This window comes from Gasterosteus aculeatus, chromosome 4 (genome assembly GCF_964276395.1).
Source record: "Gasterosteus aculeatus chromosome 4, fGasAcu3.hap1.1, whole genome shotgun sequence".
NCBI classification, from domain to species: Eukaryota; Metazoa; Chordata; class Actinopteri; order Perciformes; family Gasterosteidae; genus Gasterosteus; species Gasterosteus aculeatus.
In genome coordinates, this window is record NC_135691.1 from 4,485,940 (window position 1) to 4,506,695 (window position 20,756).

Sequence of the window (20,756 nt, forward strand, 5' to 3'; positions counted from 1 at the left end):
CCTCCCTCCGGTCTATTTACCTCTGGACGGGATTGTCTCCTTTCATTAGGATGGCCCACAAATTCCATATTTTAAAAAAAGCGCCAATGTCTTTTGCCCCATTTTCAGAGAGGTAGATATAGAACCATCTACGTAGAACCATGAAGTTTGTAGCTCTGTCTTAAAGCATCCCGGCACTACTAAATTGTACTAAATGCACTATCAACTTGCTTACGTTTGCTGAGGTAATTGATCAAGAGAGAAGGGATTTTCTCGAGTAGTCGCCCCCCTGGTGGTCACTATAGAGAACGCAGCTTTATGACGTGAAAATGATTTCAGTAACTAAAAAAAAAAGAAAGACAAGGCACATAGATACTTTTTAATGTTATTTATTCATGAAGGAATTAAGCGATGAAAGCATTAAATTTACATTTAAATGGTCAGTTACAATTCATTTATCAAATAGAAATCTCAACATTTATATAGTGCAGATTTTTAAAACATAGGGGATCTGGAATTTTGCATTTGCTCAAAATAATAAATCAAAGCAGTAAGTGAATTTTTTTGCCTTAAATGAATGCAAGCAAAGTCAATTTAGTCTTTTTTTCGGTGCACATCATCATTATCATAAGGTGATCTGTGGAAGTGAGGATGATCATTTTATAAGTGGACATTTACATTGCTTTGATTCACATAAACACAACAGTGCAGAAGCTTTAGAATTATTATTATTAGTACGCGTCTGAGGAACAAAGACTTATGAATCAACACCAACGGTCTTTATTCAACACCGGTGTTACATTCGATGCATTTTACAAGCAGAGCCTTCTGAAATTAAAATAACAATTCAAGGTTTAACCACCTCAAAAAATGCTTAACGTGGAAGAAAGAAAATACCAATTATTAATGCCGTTAATACATCAAAACTTTTAAAGATTAAAAGAAAATCTACATGGAAGGTTTGGTATCAATTATTCCTTTTTTTGTTGAGAAAATGTGATTTTCTGAAGTTGAGTATTTTTTTAAGTCTGGACTGTGCAAAAAAAAATAAAAGGCAACAAAATATGTAGACCGTAAAAAAAAAAGAAAGCTTAATAATCTAATATACAGTAAATACATAAATATTCATCATGAACAAAGTTTAACATCCACTTTCCCTTTAGAGTTTTTCTCGACAGTCCAACGTTGAATGAATTTGGAGAGTTATTACGATGCATCACCGTCCTTTAAAATATGATAAATTAAGCTTTTATGTACATACGGACATCAGGAATCGTCTCCAGCAGCTCGGCATCACAGCCGATCGGGATGAAAATACCACGGAAGCCCTGAGGGGCCAGTAAAGAAAACCTGAGGTTTCATTTTTAGGCCTGATCTAAATGGTTTTGTAAAAAGAAAAAAAAGGTGTAACGAGGAAAGGAGAATCTTTGTAAAGGTACTCTTAAGTGATTTTATTAGTGAACGTTGCTTTGTTGTTGTGATGCTTATTCAGGTCCCTCCCCCTCCGGTCCAAACAGGACTAAGAGCATCCAGGTTCTCTCCACGTAAAAGGATTCCGAGCTAAAGGAAAGACACAACACTAACAATATGAGACTCGCTAATATGTGATGTACGGACCGATGTCCGGTTGTTTAAAGTGCAGGGATCATAACAGCTGAAAACATGGACGCTTTTAGTCCCATAAAGGACCACAGATATTTTCATATGGGCAAAATGAGAAACATAAAAAAAAAAAAAACTACCACCAGAATCTCTCTCTCATTTGGCACACACACACACACACACACACACACACACACACACACACACACACACACACACACACACACACACACACACACACACACACACACACACACACACTAAATGGTCCTTTCATATAATTGAAACTGTGTCCAACAAAAAGAAACGTTTTGATGCTCAACCCAAAAGGTCCGGGTTGTGCATCTCAAAGTATTTCATCGTTTCACTGGATAAGGCAAATATCAAAGAAAAAATATAAAAAAAACAAGGAGTTTGATGGAGTAAACGCTCTAATTGAGAAGCAGTTTGTGTAACCAGTCCACTAAAGATCAGCATCAACGAGATGATTCCATTATGAAAAGTAGTTTGGTTTCACACCAGAAAGTCTGTTTCTAAATGAATCCTCTAAAAGGAACAATATTTATCATAATACCTTTCATGAGCACACAAACAAACATCCAGGTCGTGATGATGAAATGAGAGGGGAACTCGTGACGCCGCAGCGCGGGTCCTCGTGCCGCATGCCGCTCGCACGTGTGACGGATTCAGGATTCAAAATGGCCGCCACATCCTTTGGCAGCGGAGACAAAGACGACGTGAAATCAAATTGCATTTGAGTGGTTATTTCCCCCCCGCCGCCGCCGCCGCTTTCACTGCACGCTGAAGGGGGAGAAGGTCTCTACGTGTTTCAGCGCGTTGCGCGCCACGATCTGCTCCACGGCGATGTACGTCCCCGCCAGGAACCCGATCAGCCCGATCAGGCTGATCGCCACGTTCTTGGCGGTCACCGGCGGCGACAGCGCGCCCTCCGTGTGAAAGGTCAGCAGCTCGAGGATTGGCGGGAAGATCAGCGCCAGGAAGCTGCTGCTGACCGAGCCCACCAGCGAGATGACGAGGTCCAGCTCCGGGATGAGGACGGCGAGGGCGCCTGCAGGAGGACGAGCAGAGGGACAGTCGATGGCTTAAAAGGGGACGAGCTCAATGAAAGTCGTGGAATTTCGCGTCATGCAAGAAACCGTCCCAAAGATATCGTTAAAACTTCAACATGTGTTGGTAATTAATCTTCAACTGATGGGGTTGTTTTTGAAATTCAGCTTTGTTTCTTTACTCTTACTGTAAAACCGACCTCCAAACAACAAAAGGGGTGCGAGCAGAGGGACGTCTACAGCGGACAACGGGACAGAAGAGACAAGAACGGCATCGTGGGAATTAGAAAGGAAGGAGGAGTAAAAGACAGATGAGGTCAGAGGGACGACGACACAAAGGAGGAGAGCGAGCGGACGAGGAGACGCGCCGGAGCGGATTGGTTGTTTGTTTTTAAACGCGTCAGCGGCCAGGGTCACCGGGGACGTGAGTCATCTCTCGCAGTTGCCGCGGAGACGGGAATTAGCGGTGACGGGGCGTTGCATCGCCGCACGGACACACACACACACACACACACCTGAGAAGACAACACGCACACCCCGTCTCCGGAGTGAGAGGGCGAGGACACGTCGGGTTGTTTCTTGTCCCATTACCGGCGGGGGACGAAAGACTTTGGAATCGATCGCTGCCGCGCCCTCGCAAAAGTTTGTCGCAGCGGCCTCCGAGGTCAAGTGTCCGCGTGACGAGGACACGCGGCGAGAGTTCGGTGCGGAGACCTTTTTCACATAACGATTAAACCCTCTAACCGTTTAGAGCGGGATGGAGACGGGGATGGAGACGGGGAGGGAGGGGCCGATTCACCTGGAGGGGCCGAGGGGGCCGACCTGCAAATGTTAATGAACTGATGAGTAATCGACGGCTTCAGAACAGACACTTGACACACACTTCAGAGTCGCGTTGGATTAGATTTCCCTCCATCTGACGAGGTGACGGTTGTTGGAGCAGAAGTTGTGACGAGATCGCCGTGGTGATGAGAGACTGAGGATATTCTCTTCCCATCCTCCCACTGGCCTCATTTCTAGTGAGACTCGTTCTCCGATCGAATGCTTTAGACTCTTTGCACAGGTGATTATTTCCTCTTATACAAACACTGAAGACGCCTCAGTACACAACTCGTGACTCACTGCTCGGGAAAGAAAACTTTGAAGCTGCAGCAACTACTCAATACTACTCGGATTTATTGATCTAATGGCTGTTAACAGACTCCTGCGTATTCTAGTGGCGTTACGTCGGATTGTTGTAGAGTCCTGAGCATTCATTCACTGGTGAGAGGGGCTTCCATGCGTGGTACAACCTGCCCATCAGGACCAACCGAATGCACTGTCACACTACGTTGGCTCGACTTTGGGTTCGTCGTCTTGCGCACGCCTGAGGAGCGAAGGATCGAACCACCGAAATATTCCAACTGTGAGCCAGAGCAAACATCAGCAGACCATCAATCACCATCAACATTGGCATTGCTAATCGCAGCACCGCCCTGAAACCTGACTCACAGGTACGCTAGCGTGGTTGTGGATTCACAGCGGTGTAACTAATAATGTGCTTTCATGTCCCCTCATTTTCAGAGCCACAGTTTTTACCTCAAGCAGGAGCTTGAAGAAAAGTAGAAAACATTTTCTTGCTTTGAAATGACAAACTTGTTGAGCGGTTGGCAGTCATCATTTCTCCTCCATCCGCTACAAACGGCTACAACTCCTAAGGAAATTAAATTGATTACTTTCAGGCCTTAGGATACAGACAAAACAGAGTGGAAACAGGATGCGCGCTGATCAGTTAACAATTCAATTATTTGTGGCTCATGAGCGCTAAAAAAGGACAGAAATACAACGTGCGAGTTGGGATCAATTTAATCAGGCGGCGACATTCTGCTGAAGGGAATGTAATCCATTTGGCCTCCGATGATTATTCATTTCACCGTTATTTAACCAGCAAAGTGTCAGCGAGGTAACAAAGAAGGCGCAGCGCCATAAGGGGAGGAGCTACACGTACACACACGGCAGTCGGCTTTCTGCTGCAAAGATGCCTACTGGAGGAAATGATCGCCGCAAGTTGTGATGCTGTGAGGGAGATCACGATAAAGAGAGATGTCTGCGGTTTGTTTCATGAATAAATCCATGACAAGGAGGAGGAGACGGGGGCCGCAGAGCGAGCGACCACGCTGCCTGGATAAGATGGAAGTGTTTAAATGATGAAGACATCCGGGCTCGCAGGCAGACAAGTGAGCCATTTCAAAACGATGCTGTGAAAGTGGAAATGACCAAACACATCTGAGCGATGGAAGAGCATCAGAACAGTCCTGTCACTCAGCAGCTGACCTACAGGGGTCAAACTACCCAGACATGGTCAAAAAGAAGAACACACATCATAGACCGGCATTATTTACAGCCACGTTGTAAAGGGCGGAAAAGGCAAAATCACAAACACCGTGAGGTTTATTGTAAGACGGCAAAATGTCAGGCAGGGACCTTTCTAGAGCGCCGCGCTATTTAAATAAGTTTTCACGGTGAGATACCTACAAATATCAACTGATGGACAACAAAGCACATACATTGACTTTTTACAAGCACGGTGACAAAGAATGAAAGCAAATGGACAAAAAGCCCCGCTGGGAACACGGCGGGGAGAATAACAACTATTCAGCACTGCAGGTAAAGACGACCTCAGAGGACACTTCTCTTCGTCTCGTCCCCAAACGAGCCGAGGATCAGCGGGACACTCGTTTAGACTTAAGTGCCCTTTGCATTCGACGGGGTCTGAAGAGTAAACGTTTCAATGACAACAGCACTTTGAGAGTGTTCCTGAGTGTCTGCTTAAAGAACACAGCTGTCTGTCCTACTAGGAGTGAAAAGAGACACTTTTGATAGCGATAAAAGTCGTGGTCATCAGCGATAAATGGAGGACGCCGTGCACTGTAGCGCACGTGAACATGCGCCCACGCGTTAGCGCATTAGCAGTGTTCCAAGTGTATAAAAGTACATCAATGTGCATATATGTAATAAAAAAAAGGTCCCACACGGTGCTCCAACGGCCTTTTCCATTTGTAAAATAACCACCAGACATCTGAGGTTTTATTAGTTGTTTTCCTGCCGCTAACGGACACAAGGTAATTCAGATGAGCCGAGCAGGGGGCAAAGGTCAAACGACACAGGCGAACCCGCTCTGTAAGGAGTAAAAGGTGAACACATCTTGCTTTCTGAAAGGGTAAAAGCAAGACAGGCCTGAGGCTACATGCAGCATGCACTCCCAGCGGCACGTCACCTCTGTGCGGCCAAGTACAGGAATAAAGAAAGAAAGGAAGAGGAGGAGGCTCACGTCCTCTCCTGTTCCCATCAACAGATTAACAACAGACGCTGGCTGCTCAGACGCAGGAGACACTTTCCAACCGGAGACAAAACCCGGCAGGAAAACAAGGCTTCGTGCCAGCAGGTGTGCGTGAATACAAGTGGTGGATTTATGGCTCCATTAAAGACAAAATGAGTAGAAATTTCACAGTCAAAACGCTTTAGAAAGAAATGCAAACACGTGTATCGTTTAGTCACATCAAAAACCGTCAGCCCGTATGAATCATCAACCTCTATATAGTTATGAGTTTAACATCAGTTGTTGTGTTGGTCTGCACCCTCGTGGCTGAAGTAAACCAGATAAAGAAGTGACATTTACCTCACAAGCGCATAGGGCGCCGTAGCTCAACAAGGCTCCCCACCTTCCTGCTACTGGAGGTTAAGAATCACTTAATGCACGTCTGCCAGACGGCTTGACATTAGAAATGCATATTTAAGGTTTACTATCGGATCAAACGCCGATTGTAGAAATCGGCCTGGGGGCGATGCTCGTCAAACCCTGCGACATAATGGCATCGCCGCAGACGGGTGCAGGAAGGAGGAAAAGGCAAACGTGCGGCATTGCAGGCCTGATGACCCAAAACCACAGTAACGGCTCCGTCCCCCCTCAGCCCAACTAGAACGGAGGGCTCACTTCAGAAGAAATGTCTGTGCACTGAAATGCCCCGACCTTTAAAAGCAGGGGCACGAGTCAAAGCACAGCGCTGCAGAGAAACCCAATAGATGTGGGACACTCAAGGAACATCACGCTGTATCGAAGACTTGAAACTAGAGATTGAGACCATGAACTCATGTTTTTACTGAGGGAATAAATCAAGAGGGAAGTCGAGTCGTTTTCTCGGACTTCTACAGGCCAGAGGAGTCGCCCCCTGGTGGACAGCAGAGGGAACCCATCGGCCTCAGAAACAAACTCGTCATTTTGAACATACGGCAGCAGTAGAGTGAAATATCATCTCATATTCTCCAAATTAAAAAAAAGCAATTTGGAAGATATTAATGTATAGGAGCTACATGATTTATTCAACCGGGCCGCTTTGTGATCCCACTGGTGGAAACCAATTCTCCCTCCTGCTGCATCTCCAGTCACAACTAAATGAAAACAGGTGCTGCTTTGCAAATGACCCGCGGGCATAATGTGGCACATGCATGCGTGCGTTACCTCGTATTGGCTGATCAACATGCATGTGGAGGAGAAACCTGTACAGTGTACTAGTTGCTTAATTACAGGCTCAAAACGCAGCTAATGAAAGGAATGAAGAACCCGACACCAACGAGCAGAGCCTGGTACAGTATTCCAGAACTCAAATAATAAAAGTGAGGAGAGAACGGCGCTGAACTGCTTGACATTATTTAGTGTGCAACACTTAATGAGTTAAACAACAGTACACACAAACATGCTGTCGAAACGCATCGTCTCTGTAAATCAGTTAACTGACACAGACGTGTTCTTTACAAACCACGCCGGAATAAAAGGCTGTAAAAGCTGGTGCTGAGGAACCAGCATCCATCAACACGCCCGTTTATCCATCTGCTGTATCACGGAGCCGACACATCTCCCTTCAGACGCAGCGGGTTCAATTAAGCCTTTGACATCCATTGTTGTGTGAAGCACCGGACACCTCGACAGAAGTGAGTCCTGTCAAGCGGTGAGGAGGCGACATTCTGCACAGCAGCCACACGGATACAGACAAAGGTGATATAAGAGGGAAGAAAGCTTAAGAACTACCAGACTGTAAACAAAAATACGTCTGTGATTACAGACGTATTTTGAACACTTTTCATGTGATGGTTTGGTGCGTTTGGAAAATAAATTCAGCTTTAGAAAATAATACTTGTGGCTCATTAGAACGTAGAAGTCGAGCCAACCGCTTGTGTTCCTGCACCAAACTGTCAGGATTCAGTTCACATCCACGTCTGCTCACAACGTCTTTATCCCGTTAAGACATTTGTGTCACAGGATCACAATTAGCATATTGATTAATGTTCAAAGACCCGAGTGGATGTTTGATCCAGATGTAATGAGATTGTCTTCCGGGCGCTGTCGACACATTAATCACAACAGCTCCGATGAACAAAATGAAAACATAAAGCGGAAGGATAAAACTCGTCCATGTCTATTCACAACATTCAAACGGATTTTGTTTGGGGCGAATTAATTCAGCATTTCACAAGAAAACGTAAGTTTAAAACACATCAGTTTGTGTGACAGAAGGATGTGGTGACTTGGTCCTTCTGGTGATTAGCAGGAGAAAACATTCTGCATTATTTATTATAAATTCATATTTTGTGCTGAGAGACAAAGTGACATCAGCGGGCCTCTGAAGACGCACGGCGCGATTCCCTCGTCCCGCCGCGTCCAAAGCCGCGCTACTCACACGTGAAGACGACCATGACTGAGCGGAGCAGCAGGTTGACGGGCGTCTTCCACCTCTGTGACACGCGCTCCATCACGGGCGGGATGAGGATCTCTGCGGGGACGTAGAACTGCAGGGCGAAGGTAATGAAGATACCGAAGCAGTAGAGCAGCTTCACGACCTGGTACGTCCTGGGAAGAGACAACGTGGGGGAGGTATTTTAGTTGTCTTGAAACTCTGTTTCTCATCTGTGCCGTTTTGATCTGTGAAACACTAATAGTTGTTCAGTGAGGGGAAAATAATATTAATTTTCAGTAGTTTTATAGCAAGTGGGTAAAAATATTAATGGATTATAATCTCGCTAGCATTTAGAGAAAAGATAATTTAATTTGTGTCCAAATAACACCAATTATATGTAAATGTAATTAATTAATATTTGTTTTTTAAAAATGAAAGTAGAACATTAAAAATAGTTCGATGTCAGTATTTGTGTCGTCGGAAAATTAGAGCAGGGTAAACAAGATTTAAAACAAATGTTGCCGCTAAAATCAAAAGGCTAATTATGTTTACGATAATATTTTTGATTATGCGGCAAAACAAAAATCTTTCATGAAATGCAAAACAAGGCCTTTATTTTAATGTTCGAGGTCCATCAACAAAAAACATTGAGGAATTTATTAAAAACAAAGCTGATGTGCCGGTAATAATAGCATTCGAGGTTTCAACCTCATTGAAAAGTCTATTTTGATAATTAAAAGACATCGGTCCAGTCACAGGAGGCATCGCCATGACAACAGTAACCAGTAATGAGCAAAAGGTGAAGACTGGTGTTAACTTATGGAGCAGACCTAAAGGACCTTCGTGACTTTAGATGAGACGAGGATGAATTCAGGAAGGACGCCACTATTAACCAGAGTGATTCAACAGCCGTCGTGTCATTAGAATACAATTTAGTCGCAATGTCGACAACACCTGGTGTTCATGACACGCGATACAGCTGCTGTTCTGAACAGCTGGGACCAGCAAGCTTTCTCTGGAGGTCATTGGTGTTTTTCCTCTATTTACGGAGGCAGGAAAGCTGAGGTTAGTGTTGCCAGGGACGACCACCAAACAAACCTAGAGATCATTCACCGATTCACATTCACATCTGTGAAGAGGAGACACCATCAGGTCAACACACACACACACACACACACACGTGTATGTATATATATATATGTATATTACACATATATGTATGTATACATACATATACACACGTATATACATACATATACACACATATATATGTATATTTAAATAAATGTATTGCCTACCTTTAACACGGGTGCATTTAATAAAAATTACATTTGGAGCACTTTCTCCAGCGTGAGACCTGCTGCCGTTGTCTTACCAGCAGTTGGGCAGGTTGAGCGTGATGCTTCCTCCTATGTGCTCTCCGAAGCACATGTATCCGATGGTGCCGAGGCTGATGTAGAGGAAAGTGACAATGCCCATTCCCAAATACAGAACCGGGATGAACCCCTGAGGCCTCTCCATCTTGTTCTCCAGGGGAAGAACCTGTCGAGGCCAAAGAGACAAACCCGGGCTGTCAGCAGAGATCATTGAGCAGATGTGAAAGGGCTTCAACGGTTCATGCCAACGTGTTTGAGCACTGCTTCATCATCAGTCCGTCACGTACCACGCCAATGCCTTCAAAGGCAAAGATGGCCGTCCCAAAGAAGAGGGGGTAGTCCTTAGCTCGGCCCACTTTGGGGAGGTCGATGGGATACTTGATGTTCTGCAGAGGAAGGAAGAAGAACTTTAACTTTACATTCTGCATCATCTTATTTGAGCTGCTGTTCCACATCTGATTGGATTTGCAGACACAAGGACACCACATGTTCTTTTCAGCTGGTAATAAAATAAATGGTCGTTGATAAGTGGCTGTGAAATATGCAGGGAAGGAAAGGAAAATTGCATTTCTGAGAAACAAAGTGTTTGCCTCTACAGGGAAACCTCTTCATTCAAACTTGGATGACCAGATTTTAAACAGCTCTTAAAATGAAGGTCGCCGTTAAACCCAAAACAATGATGTCATTAGGAAAGGCACGGTGAAATTATTTTACAGCATTCCACCGACGGCTGCTTTCAGAAAGCATCGTCTACATCTCTCAGAATTGAAGCTTTGACACATTTCTGAAGGAAGAATTTGCATTTCTTCAAGACAAAGCCGTGAAATAAACAAGAGAGACTTTCACCGTGAGCGAGTAGAAGTAGATGAGCACCAGGCTGGCCGTCATCATCAGGTTGGCCACCAGAGAGAGGGGAGCCAGGTACCGGAGGTCGGGGGTGAAAACCAGCAGGATGATGGGGGGCAGGAAGCAGAGCATGTAGAGGCGCGAGTCGAAGCTCGGCACCAGGACCTGGGTCTGGTTGGTGTAGTTCATCTGGCAGCTGAAGGTGGTGGTGTTGGCGGCTTCCACCACCTGGTGAAGGTACAAAGGGAGACAAGAGGGAAACAGAGTCACTGAAAAGAGTGTATGGGAACTTCAGATAATTAGTATTCCAAAAAACTGAAATTATTATCACAGTAAAATGACTGAATATATGTTTCCCCCCATGGAGGCAAAGATCTCATTCCTTCTACTTGTGGAAATAGCTTTTGATACACTTATTGGGAGTAAGAAGTAATAATATATATATATATATATATATACACACACACACACACACACATACACACACACACACACACACACACAAGACTGACACCCCCACCTAGTGGTAACTCACGGGACAACATTAAGTTAACCACAGTTGCTTTGTATTTTTGTCAGATTCCGAAAAGCATAAAGCAAGTGATTGAGATCTGCTCATAATGTACTTCACATTAAAGACACAGCAACCAAAAAGCTTCATGCTCTCTGCTAGCGCGACGGCTCACAATGCAAGAGGTGCTCTAATATATCACAAGTTTTACTTGTAGACATTTTGTCAGCTTGAAACCGTTTTAGTGGCGTAAGCAGTAAACTTCCCAGATCTCTAAAGAAAACATGGGGTCAACAGTTGGTAATAAGGTCACCAGCCGAAAGGACGCCTCACTGACAGATAAAACAGGTGCTCTACTCAAAAGTGCATAAGAACAGAATTTGCAGGCATGCTGGTACACGTGCAACACTTCATGCTGCAGTATGTCCATGCTCTCAATTCGTCATCCCTCCCGTCCCAGTGACCCATTTAGTTGCATCTTGCGGTGTACAAGTACATGCGTGAGAGGTGAGATAAAAAAAGAAGAAGATATATTCGGATACTGAAATCTAATGACGAGCAGTGTGTGTGTGAGTGTGTTCTGGACCTGCTTGATATTGTCACTGAGGAAGACAAAGTAGACACAGCAGAAGCCCAGCTGGGTGATGATTAGAAACAAGTTCACTGTATGTCTGAAAGACAGATGGAGAGAGAACAGTAAATATTGAGCCTGAGTTATAATGCACTCATACAACCATAACTGGTTCATGAACTTGCTTGAACAAACTATTTACTTCAACAAGTTCCAGCAGCCTGTTCAGAAACAAGTGAGACATCCTGGAGATATACGAGAGGCAATAAATCAGCACATTACACATTTTTCTTGATGAAATATTTTGGCCACATGAGTTCTTCTTTATCTAACGTGAGGATCCAACGACACTGGATGGTACATGTTGGACATAGTGGGAGAGCCTCTGAAACACGATTTAGGAATTAACAGATACGTTATTGCCTGAATGAGATTTTGAATTTACTAAAAACACAGACGTTACTTATCACACACAAAAAAAAAAACCCGACATAAAAGAACCACAGTCTTACTTTCCCCACTGCGAGTGTCTCCTCAGCCACGACACGTTCTCCATCCCGTACTCCATCGCCTCGCCGTAACTTAGAGATGGGCGGTCCATCCTGTCAGGGAAACAATCCCAGAATAGTCACATCTTTTAATCTACACACACACACACACACGATGGCGTCTCGCTGGACAGAGCAGCATTTAAGACTTCAAAGAGGTAAACCAGTGAGCAGAACGGCTCCACTGCATTAGCCCACATGACACAAATCCAGTTCAACAAAGTGGCGTTTCTACTCACTTGGCACTGAGGTGGTGGGAACATTTCACCAGCAGCCTCATACAGTGGACCGCTATGACCCCCATGCACAGCAGGCTGATGGGTCCGAGCTGGGGAGAGACAGAGGTCCAATATTAACAGCATGGGGTGAAACCACAGGGGGGCGATCTAAAGAAGTCCTGTGTGAGCACAGGCGCACGTTTACAGAACATCCTCCATGTAGTCGGCTTTGTTCCTGGATGAATTCAGTAAGTCGAAAACAGTGCAGATGAGCTTTAAGGTTAGACTTTGCCATCTACCAGAATATTCAGCCCGACACTCAAGCACAACATTTAGAAATGTACTAAAACTGAATCAGGTTGTTATTCATAACCACCAACTTGCTCTCATTGCTGTGGAACCGATGGGAGCGCTAGAAATACTTTCAATTACAAGTTCATTCAATTAGACTGTTGCAAAAACGAATAATCGTGTTACGAGTCATGAGAAAACAGTCAGTGGCGGGGAACCTGGTGTTTCCAACGCGGCCTTTGGCTCATCCGTATCTCTCCCCATCACAGCTCTGGTTTTCGGCCGTGGAGATAACGGCTCATCAGAGGGATAAAAACAGCTCGACTCTGTCAATCATTCTGGCCACAGTATTTCCTTGTGGTGCGACATGCAAATGACTTCCCGCCGCAACCCGAGGCCGTCCGTGATATCCTGTGAACAGGCTTTGTGGAAGCAGTGTCCCTGTAACGTGCGTACTTACCACCAGGCCGGCGTTCTTCACTGCCAGCGGCAGCCCCAGCAGCCCCGTGCCGATGTTCCCCTTCAGCAGGTGGATGAGAGTCTGACAGAAGCTGGGAGAAGGGGTTGGGTCTGCGTTAGAGGCGGGTCATCACAGCTCTAGTTACACAAGGGCCTTGATAATACTCACGAGGTTCCCTCCCGTCCTCCGATCCTCTCGTAGGTACGTTGGGGTCTGGTGGGTCCTGGAGGAGAAGGACAAAGCGCATCCATTTCTGATGGAATTGGGTCGGAAAACAAAGTACCTGCCGCGAAGGAGAGAAGGCAAAAAAGGAGAACAGTGAGGCTCTTAGGTCGCGTGGGTCCAGTAGTACGTGGAGGCCTCATGAAGCGACGCTCCCTCAAAACCACCCTGTTAAAAATGCATATTGAAAGCCTTTTTTCCACAATGCAGAGACTAAAAGTGACCCGATGCACAAAAAGGTTGTCTACAGGACAATAGAAGTTTTATTTTTATTCAATACCATTACTTTCTATTGGCTAAAACAGACGTAGGGAATCGAGAACCAGTTCCAGAGCAGATTCCCAACTGTCAGATTATTTTAAATTCATGCCTCCGAAGTTATCGACTCCTTCAGCATCTTTTAGCGACAAAAACGAATGCGTCCGCTCTGCTGCGGGAGCTTTCAACAAGTCATGGCGGGGAGGAAGAATGCAATGGGTGGTTTATTTTAACATGTTCAGATGCTATTAAGACATTTCGACACTGTCGTCAAAACCGAGGTCGACAAACTAATGAGAAATCCACGTAATCAATAAAAGAACGGGAGTGATATCGCTTATGGCAGTATTATCAATAAAGCTAATAATGTGGGTGTATAGTTTGAAGTTACTTTTTAATTTATTGATGAGAATAAATATGTGGAAGATTATCACTAAATGACTAAATGAGTGTCATCCTTCATGTTACTGTCGCAGCACGGCCCCCTTTATTTTTTGCTAACGTCCCTACAAAGAAATACCAAGGTGCACAATAATAAAATGACAAACACATGACTGAAACAAAATATTTGAGCTACATTGTTAGTTTAGTCAGAATACATTCAGTGGCTCCTCACTTAGATATTTGCAGAGTGACTTTTAAGGTCACGATGACTGTATGACAGAAGAGAGTCTGTTGTAAACCAGCTGATCAACAAACATTTAAAGCCTCGAGCTACCTGAGCAAACGATCACTGCTCCTGCACGCGGATCGCTGACATCGGTCCGTGACTCAACAGCGTTTTACAAGCAGGGAGGAACTGTTCACGGCACATTTATTGACTTGAGAAGTGATAGCGAAGTGAAACTGAGGGCTGTCTTTAAAAGACACAGCGCTGCAAAACTCCACTTAGTTTAAAAGAAAGAAAAGGAGCTTGTCTTAAGAGTTTAGAGATTCGATTTACAAAAATGTTAATGAGTCACCCAAGAAATGATATACAAATGATGTCGTTAGACCGTAGGTGGATTGGGAGTAAATAACTCGCCTGCTGAACATTTCACTTGGTGCTTTGACCTTCTAACCAACAACACACCAGCTGAGCCAAAAGAAACAAAAGCTCCTTTGATGAGTCAGTGTCTACCTGTCAGTTTGCATTACAAGTAATCCCACTGCATCTTTGTACCTACTTCACAATACACTACTCCCTGCTGGTCATCCACATAAAACACAACAGACACGAACTACCTTCACCCCGGGTGTCCACGTCGCTGGTGGCCATCATCTTGGGTGGGGTGGACTGCGGGCGTTGTTTCTCCCAGCCTCGCAGATCCTAATGCCGGCAGATCAGGGAGTCCAGCATGGACCGCTACGCGCCGCAAAGCAGAGAGAACCGCAGTGAGTTGATCCGTTGTGAAGTTCTCAGCGGAGGAGAAAGCAGCTTCGGTGAGGGATAACATAATTGACCCTTTTAAGTGGAGATGCAATGATTGTTCTCTTTATTGATTGGTTGGTTTTGTCGGCTTAAGACCTCTCTCACAGCTTTGGGCCGACTAGCAACGTGTTGGATGGTCTTTTTAAATCATGGCACTTGACGCCGGGGCACTTAGCTACCACGTTACATAAGAGCTGCATTGTGGGCCATCAGTCAGGTGAGAACATCTTCATGACCTGCTGAGGGCATCTGGGCAAGGATCACACAGGGATTTGCACACAAGGCGTCATTGTCCACCTGCTGAGTCAGTCCAACGAGATCAGAAGAGTTCACACTTTTTTCACACTAGAAAAACTTCCTATAAACAAGTTTGAAAAGGCTTTGTAGAATTGGATTTTTTTAGAATTTGTTTATCCAGCAGTCCCCTTACAGTTTTACCGTTTTATTTAAGCTAAAGAGAGGGACAATTTCAAAAAACAAAGCCTAGAGCGTGTGAGCCTTCATGTCTCCTGGCAGTTCCTCTTGTGGTTCAATGAGCACGCAGAGAATAGAAGATGTGCGACTCCAACCGCAACCACATTGTTACTGCGAGCTTGTTGATGCCAGTAAATAATGAGCGGCACGCCAACTTTCACAATTTGCCGCGAGATGAGCGGACCAAGCTACGCACCTGTGAAAGGAAAGTAGCATGAGGTGCGATTTCTAGCATCAAGCGAAAAAGATGTTCAGCATTTTTCGACAGGTGAATAAAAAGTGCATTCATTCCAAGTTCTTCACAGAAACATTAGAGAGTTAAATGTTCCCACTGTTTCACAAAGAGGAAGTGAAAATGAAAGATCAGTTTACAAGAAGGCCGAGTCATGACCTTCTGATGAGAACACGATTATGATGGGATTCTCTTTTGCATTTGTTACTCTCCTCAGAGCTGAAGCTAACACTTATTTGCACTATAGTGCAATCTACTTTCTTTTTTAAATGCGATACCTTTCCAGAAAATAGTGAAAAAACGCCCAGTTTTTGCTAGTCTGTTCTATAAGCAATATAAGGCGATGTTGGCCTTATATTGCTTATAGAACAAACTAGCATTTTTGCTTGCAGATTACACTCCATAAATAAATTAAAATAGTTTCTGTGGACTGACTAGTTGACTAATTTTTCAAGTTAAGATTTTTTGTACACATTTGTTGTAAGTTTTTGCTGGCAAATCTGTGCAAGGAACCCTTTTATTTTTAGCCTTCGTCCTACAAAGGACGTTTATCAGAGCATACAGGTGTGCTAACATTTCACATCCCATGCACATCTGCAGTAAACAGGAGGCGGAGCCTCTACAACCATGGTGTGCACAGGTGTGCTGCATAGCTTGATTGGGATATGATTGGTTCCATCTGTACACTCTGATAAAGGTCCTTTCGACCAAAAGCCACACTATGAAGTGTCCTTTACATACATTTAAGTGCACCGATATCTATTCTACCAGTTTGAGCGTGATTGATACATTCTGCTTTAGTTAAAGATAAAAGTTATAAAACATAAAAATGTAGCAAGTTAGTTAGTTATCCTGCATCTACCCATTTGTTAAAAGGCATGCCTCAGTAATGTGCTTGAATGATGGGTAGAATATGCGTTATGGGATGAAAACAGACATGTCAGCTTAAGAAAAAAAAGGAAATAATAAAGTTGGCGTTGTCTCCATTGTTTGCTGATGATGAAGATCCAACCGCTTTCGCACAGGGTGCGGTCTAACTAAACAAGCGCGTCTTCCTACACTCCTCGATGTTTTTTAAATGTCAATTCGTGACCAGCACCCAACGCCTCTGACAGATAGCATTTAAACAGACCAGCACACAAACGGTTAAACTGTTATTTACCTCAGAGGGAAGACAAACGCAGGAAAGAAAGTACAGGCTAAAAAAATGGCAACGTTACTGGCGTTAGGGTCAAATACGATGACCTAAACAACCCTACGAGAAGGCTGTTATTAGCATGGGCGCGTAGCGGTACGTTAGCATCTTACGTAGCATCTTTAACATTTGACAGCTACCGAGGTTAGCCCATGTTAGCTAGCGCTATGTGTTCCGTGTAGGCAAACACCGCCGGAGTTCACGCTCGTCACGGACATCCTACCTCGGGGGAGGGGGGGGGGTGTGTGCTAACGTCGTCGCAGAACCTCTTAGTTTCCGTTGGCCGTCATGTCAGTCGGTTACGGAGCGGCGACCTCGCACTGATTGAACGTTTCACCGGACTCGGCTGGGGCTCTTCTGCGTGTCCTCCCGAGCCAAAGGCGTGGTCACGTGACCCGGCCGACGACGTGGTGTCACGATCTGTGTTCGACGCGTCGTTGCCATAGATACCCTTTAAAACTTTTGAAAGCGTCACTTTTAGTATCTGACACGTAACTTACATTTTTAGAAAACTTTATGTTTTTGCTAAAGCTTACACATTATTCCATGTGTATTTCTGAAGGGGAAAACTATTCACCTTTCGGGGGATGGAAGAGACACTATATAGCTACATACAAGTAACTATTCTTTTTTTATTTACAATAACTGTTTATGTTTTAGCAGGAGCCTTGATGGGTGTGCGTTTTGATTGTATATTGAAATCAATGTTTTGTGATAAAAACCCAAAACAACTCGGCACTCATTTTATTTTGAAATATTTACGATTGAAAGCGCTTGATTCAGGCCAAGTTTAGAGTCTACGCTTTTGTATGTATTGTACTCTTTCTCCATGTACACATTAATCCGGTTACTTAGAAAACATAAGCTGAAAAGGGTATTGAAATGTGCAATAAATAGGAAAAGTCAAGTCACCCAGGTGATGGTTAGCTTGCCTTGCTTCAAGTTAGCGTGAGACAGCCAAAATAAAAGGACCCGGAAACTGGTTTACTTGCAGAATAAAACGGACTTAATATAATACTTGAGTCAATATTCTTCAGACATTAAATTGCCTGGACATATTGGCGTCATATCATTGTCGCGGTTTCAAATTCTCCCAAAGTTGCAGCATATAAATACGTCCCGCTGCCACAAATAATTCTATTTTCCCCCAAACCGGATATCCGGTTACGGCATCGATCAACGCTAGCTTCACACCAGTTTAGTGGACATTTGTGGAGTTTTTTCCGGAGCGACGTTTGCTCGTCAGTCAGAGGCAAAAGTCCACAGCTCGTCCGACAATCAGGTTTCGCCACATCACTACAAACATGACCGTGAGTAACGGCGGTTATTTTCACTTTGTTTTAGCTTTAGTGTCGGTTTAACTGCGCACTTCCTTTCTGCATTGCTAAATAGCCCTCAAGCTAGCTCGCTACCGAACCCCACTTAGTTAGCTTCTTTACAGTTGCTTCCATCGATCACACCGTTATCGATTATTTTCGTTGACCCGACGGGGAACAGCGTGACTGTTGACGTTAATCAATGCTGCAATCGACGTCAAATATTTCTGATCTCACATAATATTCTCGCCATATCAAGGAATTGTTTATCCATCACAAGCCCCCCAAACGGTAACTGATTAAGACAACAGCACATCGTGTAGAACGTGTAACGCTATATAACGTTACCTGTAAGAATGTTTATATTTATGTAGAATAGTCATGTTGGAATATTAAGTTCCTAACGAAGGTTCGTCTGTCTCTAACAGAAGCACGAGTTTGAGGTGGCGATGACGTGTGAGGGATGCTCCGGAGCCGTTACCAGGATTCTCACCAAACTGCCAGGTGAGACCGACGGGTGTCCTCGAACTCATCATAGAGTTCATCAATATGTGGCTTTAAGTTCTGTATAAAGTAACCTAATATCAGTCTTTGACACCCATCTAAAAATAGTACCGCCTTTGCATTCTTTTTTCTTATTTTATTTAACTTGTGAACAATGTTTCTTAAAACCAAAAGAACTTCAGAGTTTACCAGCCATCCAGTGTGCGAACAGCTCAGTTTTTGATCATTCTGCTACTACCAAGTGCACATGTCTAGAAAATGCACTTATTAAGGGAGATTTATTTACTTAAACAGCATATTTAAAGACGTAAATTCTGAATATTTTCCTGAAAATAATCCACATATCTTTGATCTAAAGTTTTTCTTGTTCGGGTTACACGTTGGTCTTCGACACTTCGATTATCGGTTAGTTGTGTGACTCAGCTCTTTCTGGAATGCTAACAGATAAACATGATAAAATAATTTAGCATTTTTACAGACCTCCAACCAGCCAAACACCCGACACAAGTGTGTATCATTTGCCTCCCTTAATGTTAAATGAATGAAGCTAAAGCGTAAAGAAGAAAGGCCCTTGCATCAACGGCGACTCATGACCTCTTCGTCTCTGAAAGGTGACTCAGCGGACGTGTCCCCTGATGCAGCGACCCTTTTATTTGGCTCTCTTTTAAAATATGGAGGGTCTCTATGACGCTTCTGTTTTTTTGTACCTGGTGCCGATACGGCGCATCCGGAAAGCATTCACAGCGCTGCACTTTTTCCACATTTTGTTATGTTACAGCCTTATTATACTTATGTACATGTTATGTTTTCGTTCTTTATTTTTAACAGATTTGCAAAAATTTGCAAAACTGTTTTCGCTTTGTCATTATGGGTTGTTGTGTGTAGAATGTTGAGGAAAATAATGAATTTAATCCATTTTGGAATAAGGCTGTAACATAACAAAATGTGGAAAAAGTGCAGCGCTGTAAAACTTTCCGGAAGCGCCGTATGTGATCCTCTCAATTAGATTTCCCCTGTCGGCGGACTGGAGAAGGATGTATATTCAGAAATGCCATTTATGAACAGAACCCACCTTAGAATGAAGGCCTGTCATGGTGAATGTTGCTGCTTCCCGTAATAAAACAAGGGGCCTTTTTTTTTCTCACAGATGTGAAGTTCGAGATCGACCTTCCCAAGAAGCTGGTGTGGATCGAGTCCGACAGAGACGTGGAGTCTCTCACCGACACCCTGAAGAAGTGCGGGAAGGAGGTCAAGTACAACGGCACCAAGTGAAGGAACACGTGCGTGGAGCAGGTGACGTGATGGGCCCCAAGTGTGAAAGTCCACACAGACGTGTGATTAGAGCTCCATAAACTGTCCATTCTTTTGTTCTAGTCAAGTCTATTACTCTTATTAGACGTCTTCAAGAAACAGTTTTGCGGGAATCTGATGACTTGCGCATTTTACAGAACAGGTCAGCTGACGTGCTCCATCTGTGTGTGTTTGTGGTTTCTGTAGGAAGTAATTACTGCTGATGCAAACATCCAAGTTCTTTGAAGAAGCATCTTGAGGCCCCCAGCGCCCCCCCCCCCCCCCCCCCCCCTCCATCTCATACCTCTCACCTCCTGTCGCTGTGATGTCATCGGCACTTCGTCTTTATTTGCAGCTCTGTGCTCTGCTCCTCTCCCGCGTGACGAGCTTCTCCTACAGTTCCAGTGTCTGTTCGTCATGTTCAGGTTCCGCATCGCAGACACGGAACTTTTTAACTTCAGGACCTTAAAAGCACTGTTGCTGTTTTTTTTAGCCGCTCCGGTTTGAATAAAAAGCTGCAAAACAAACGTTAGCATTAAAGTGAACATTCCGAGGTCCATCTTCACACTACACTATCCAGTGAAACCACAAGTCGCGTTAATCAATCAGTTGATCAACTGAATGAAACGGTCTTCATGTTGTGTTCATGGGGAAATAAAATCACTTCAGCCTCA

At 44.2% G+C, this 20,756-nt stretch overlaps 2 protein-coding genes across 10 annotated transcripts; one reads left to right on the plus strand and one right to left on the minus strand.

Moving 5' to 3' along the window:
- Positions 1–352: 352 nt before the first annotated feature.
- On the minus strand, positions 353–17,431 carry slc36a1 (solute carrier family 36 member 1). 8 transcript variants are annotated; one of them, XM_040175322.2, is made up of 12 exons: positions 17,196–17,431; positions 14,885–15,005; positions 13,349–13,403; positions 13,181–13,271; positions 12,451–12,539; positions 12,176–12,265; positions 11,679–11,763; positions 10,582–10,809; positions 10,023–10,121; positions 9,735–9,901; positions 8,363–8,532; positions 353–2,650 (listed from the first exon to the last, which is right to left on the minus strand). In XM_040175322.2, the coding sequence occupies exons 2-12, from the start codon at positions 14,919–14,921 to the stop codon at positions 2,373–2,375; spliced, it is 1,389 nt and encodes a 462-aa protein (XP_040031256.2). In that variant the 5' UTR covers positions 14,922–15,005; positions 17,196–17,431; the 3' UTR covers positions 353–2,372. The 8 variants fall into 8 exon arrangements, with proteins under 8 accessions (XP_040031256.2, XP_040031253.2, XP_040031255.2 ...); XM_040175319.2 differs by having other exon boundaries at positions 13,349–13,463; XM_040175321.2 differs by having other exon boundaries at positions 14,882–15,005; positions 17,196–17,393.
- Positions 17,404–20,756, plus strand: atox1 (antioxidant 1 copper chaperone). 2 transcript variants are annotated; one of them, XM_040175325.2, is made up of 4 exons: positions 17,404–18,282; positions 18,717–18,792; positions 19,940–20,085; positions 20,290–20,756. In XM_040175325.2, exons 1-3 carry the CDS (start codon positions 18,277–18,279, stop codon positions 20,062–20,064), a joined length of 207 nt encoding a protein of 68 aa, XP_040031259.1. In that variant the 5' UTR covers positions 17,404–18,276; the 3' UTR covers positions 20,065–20,085; positions 20,290–20,756. The 2 variants fall into 2 exon arrangements, with proteins under 2 accessions (XP_040031259.1, XP_040031260.1); XM_040175326.2 differs by having other exon boundaries at positions 18,036–18,282; positions 19,940–20,072.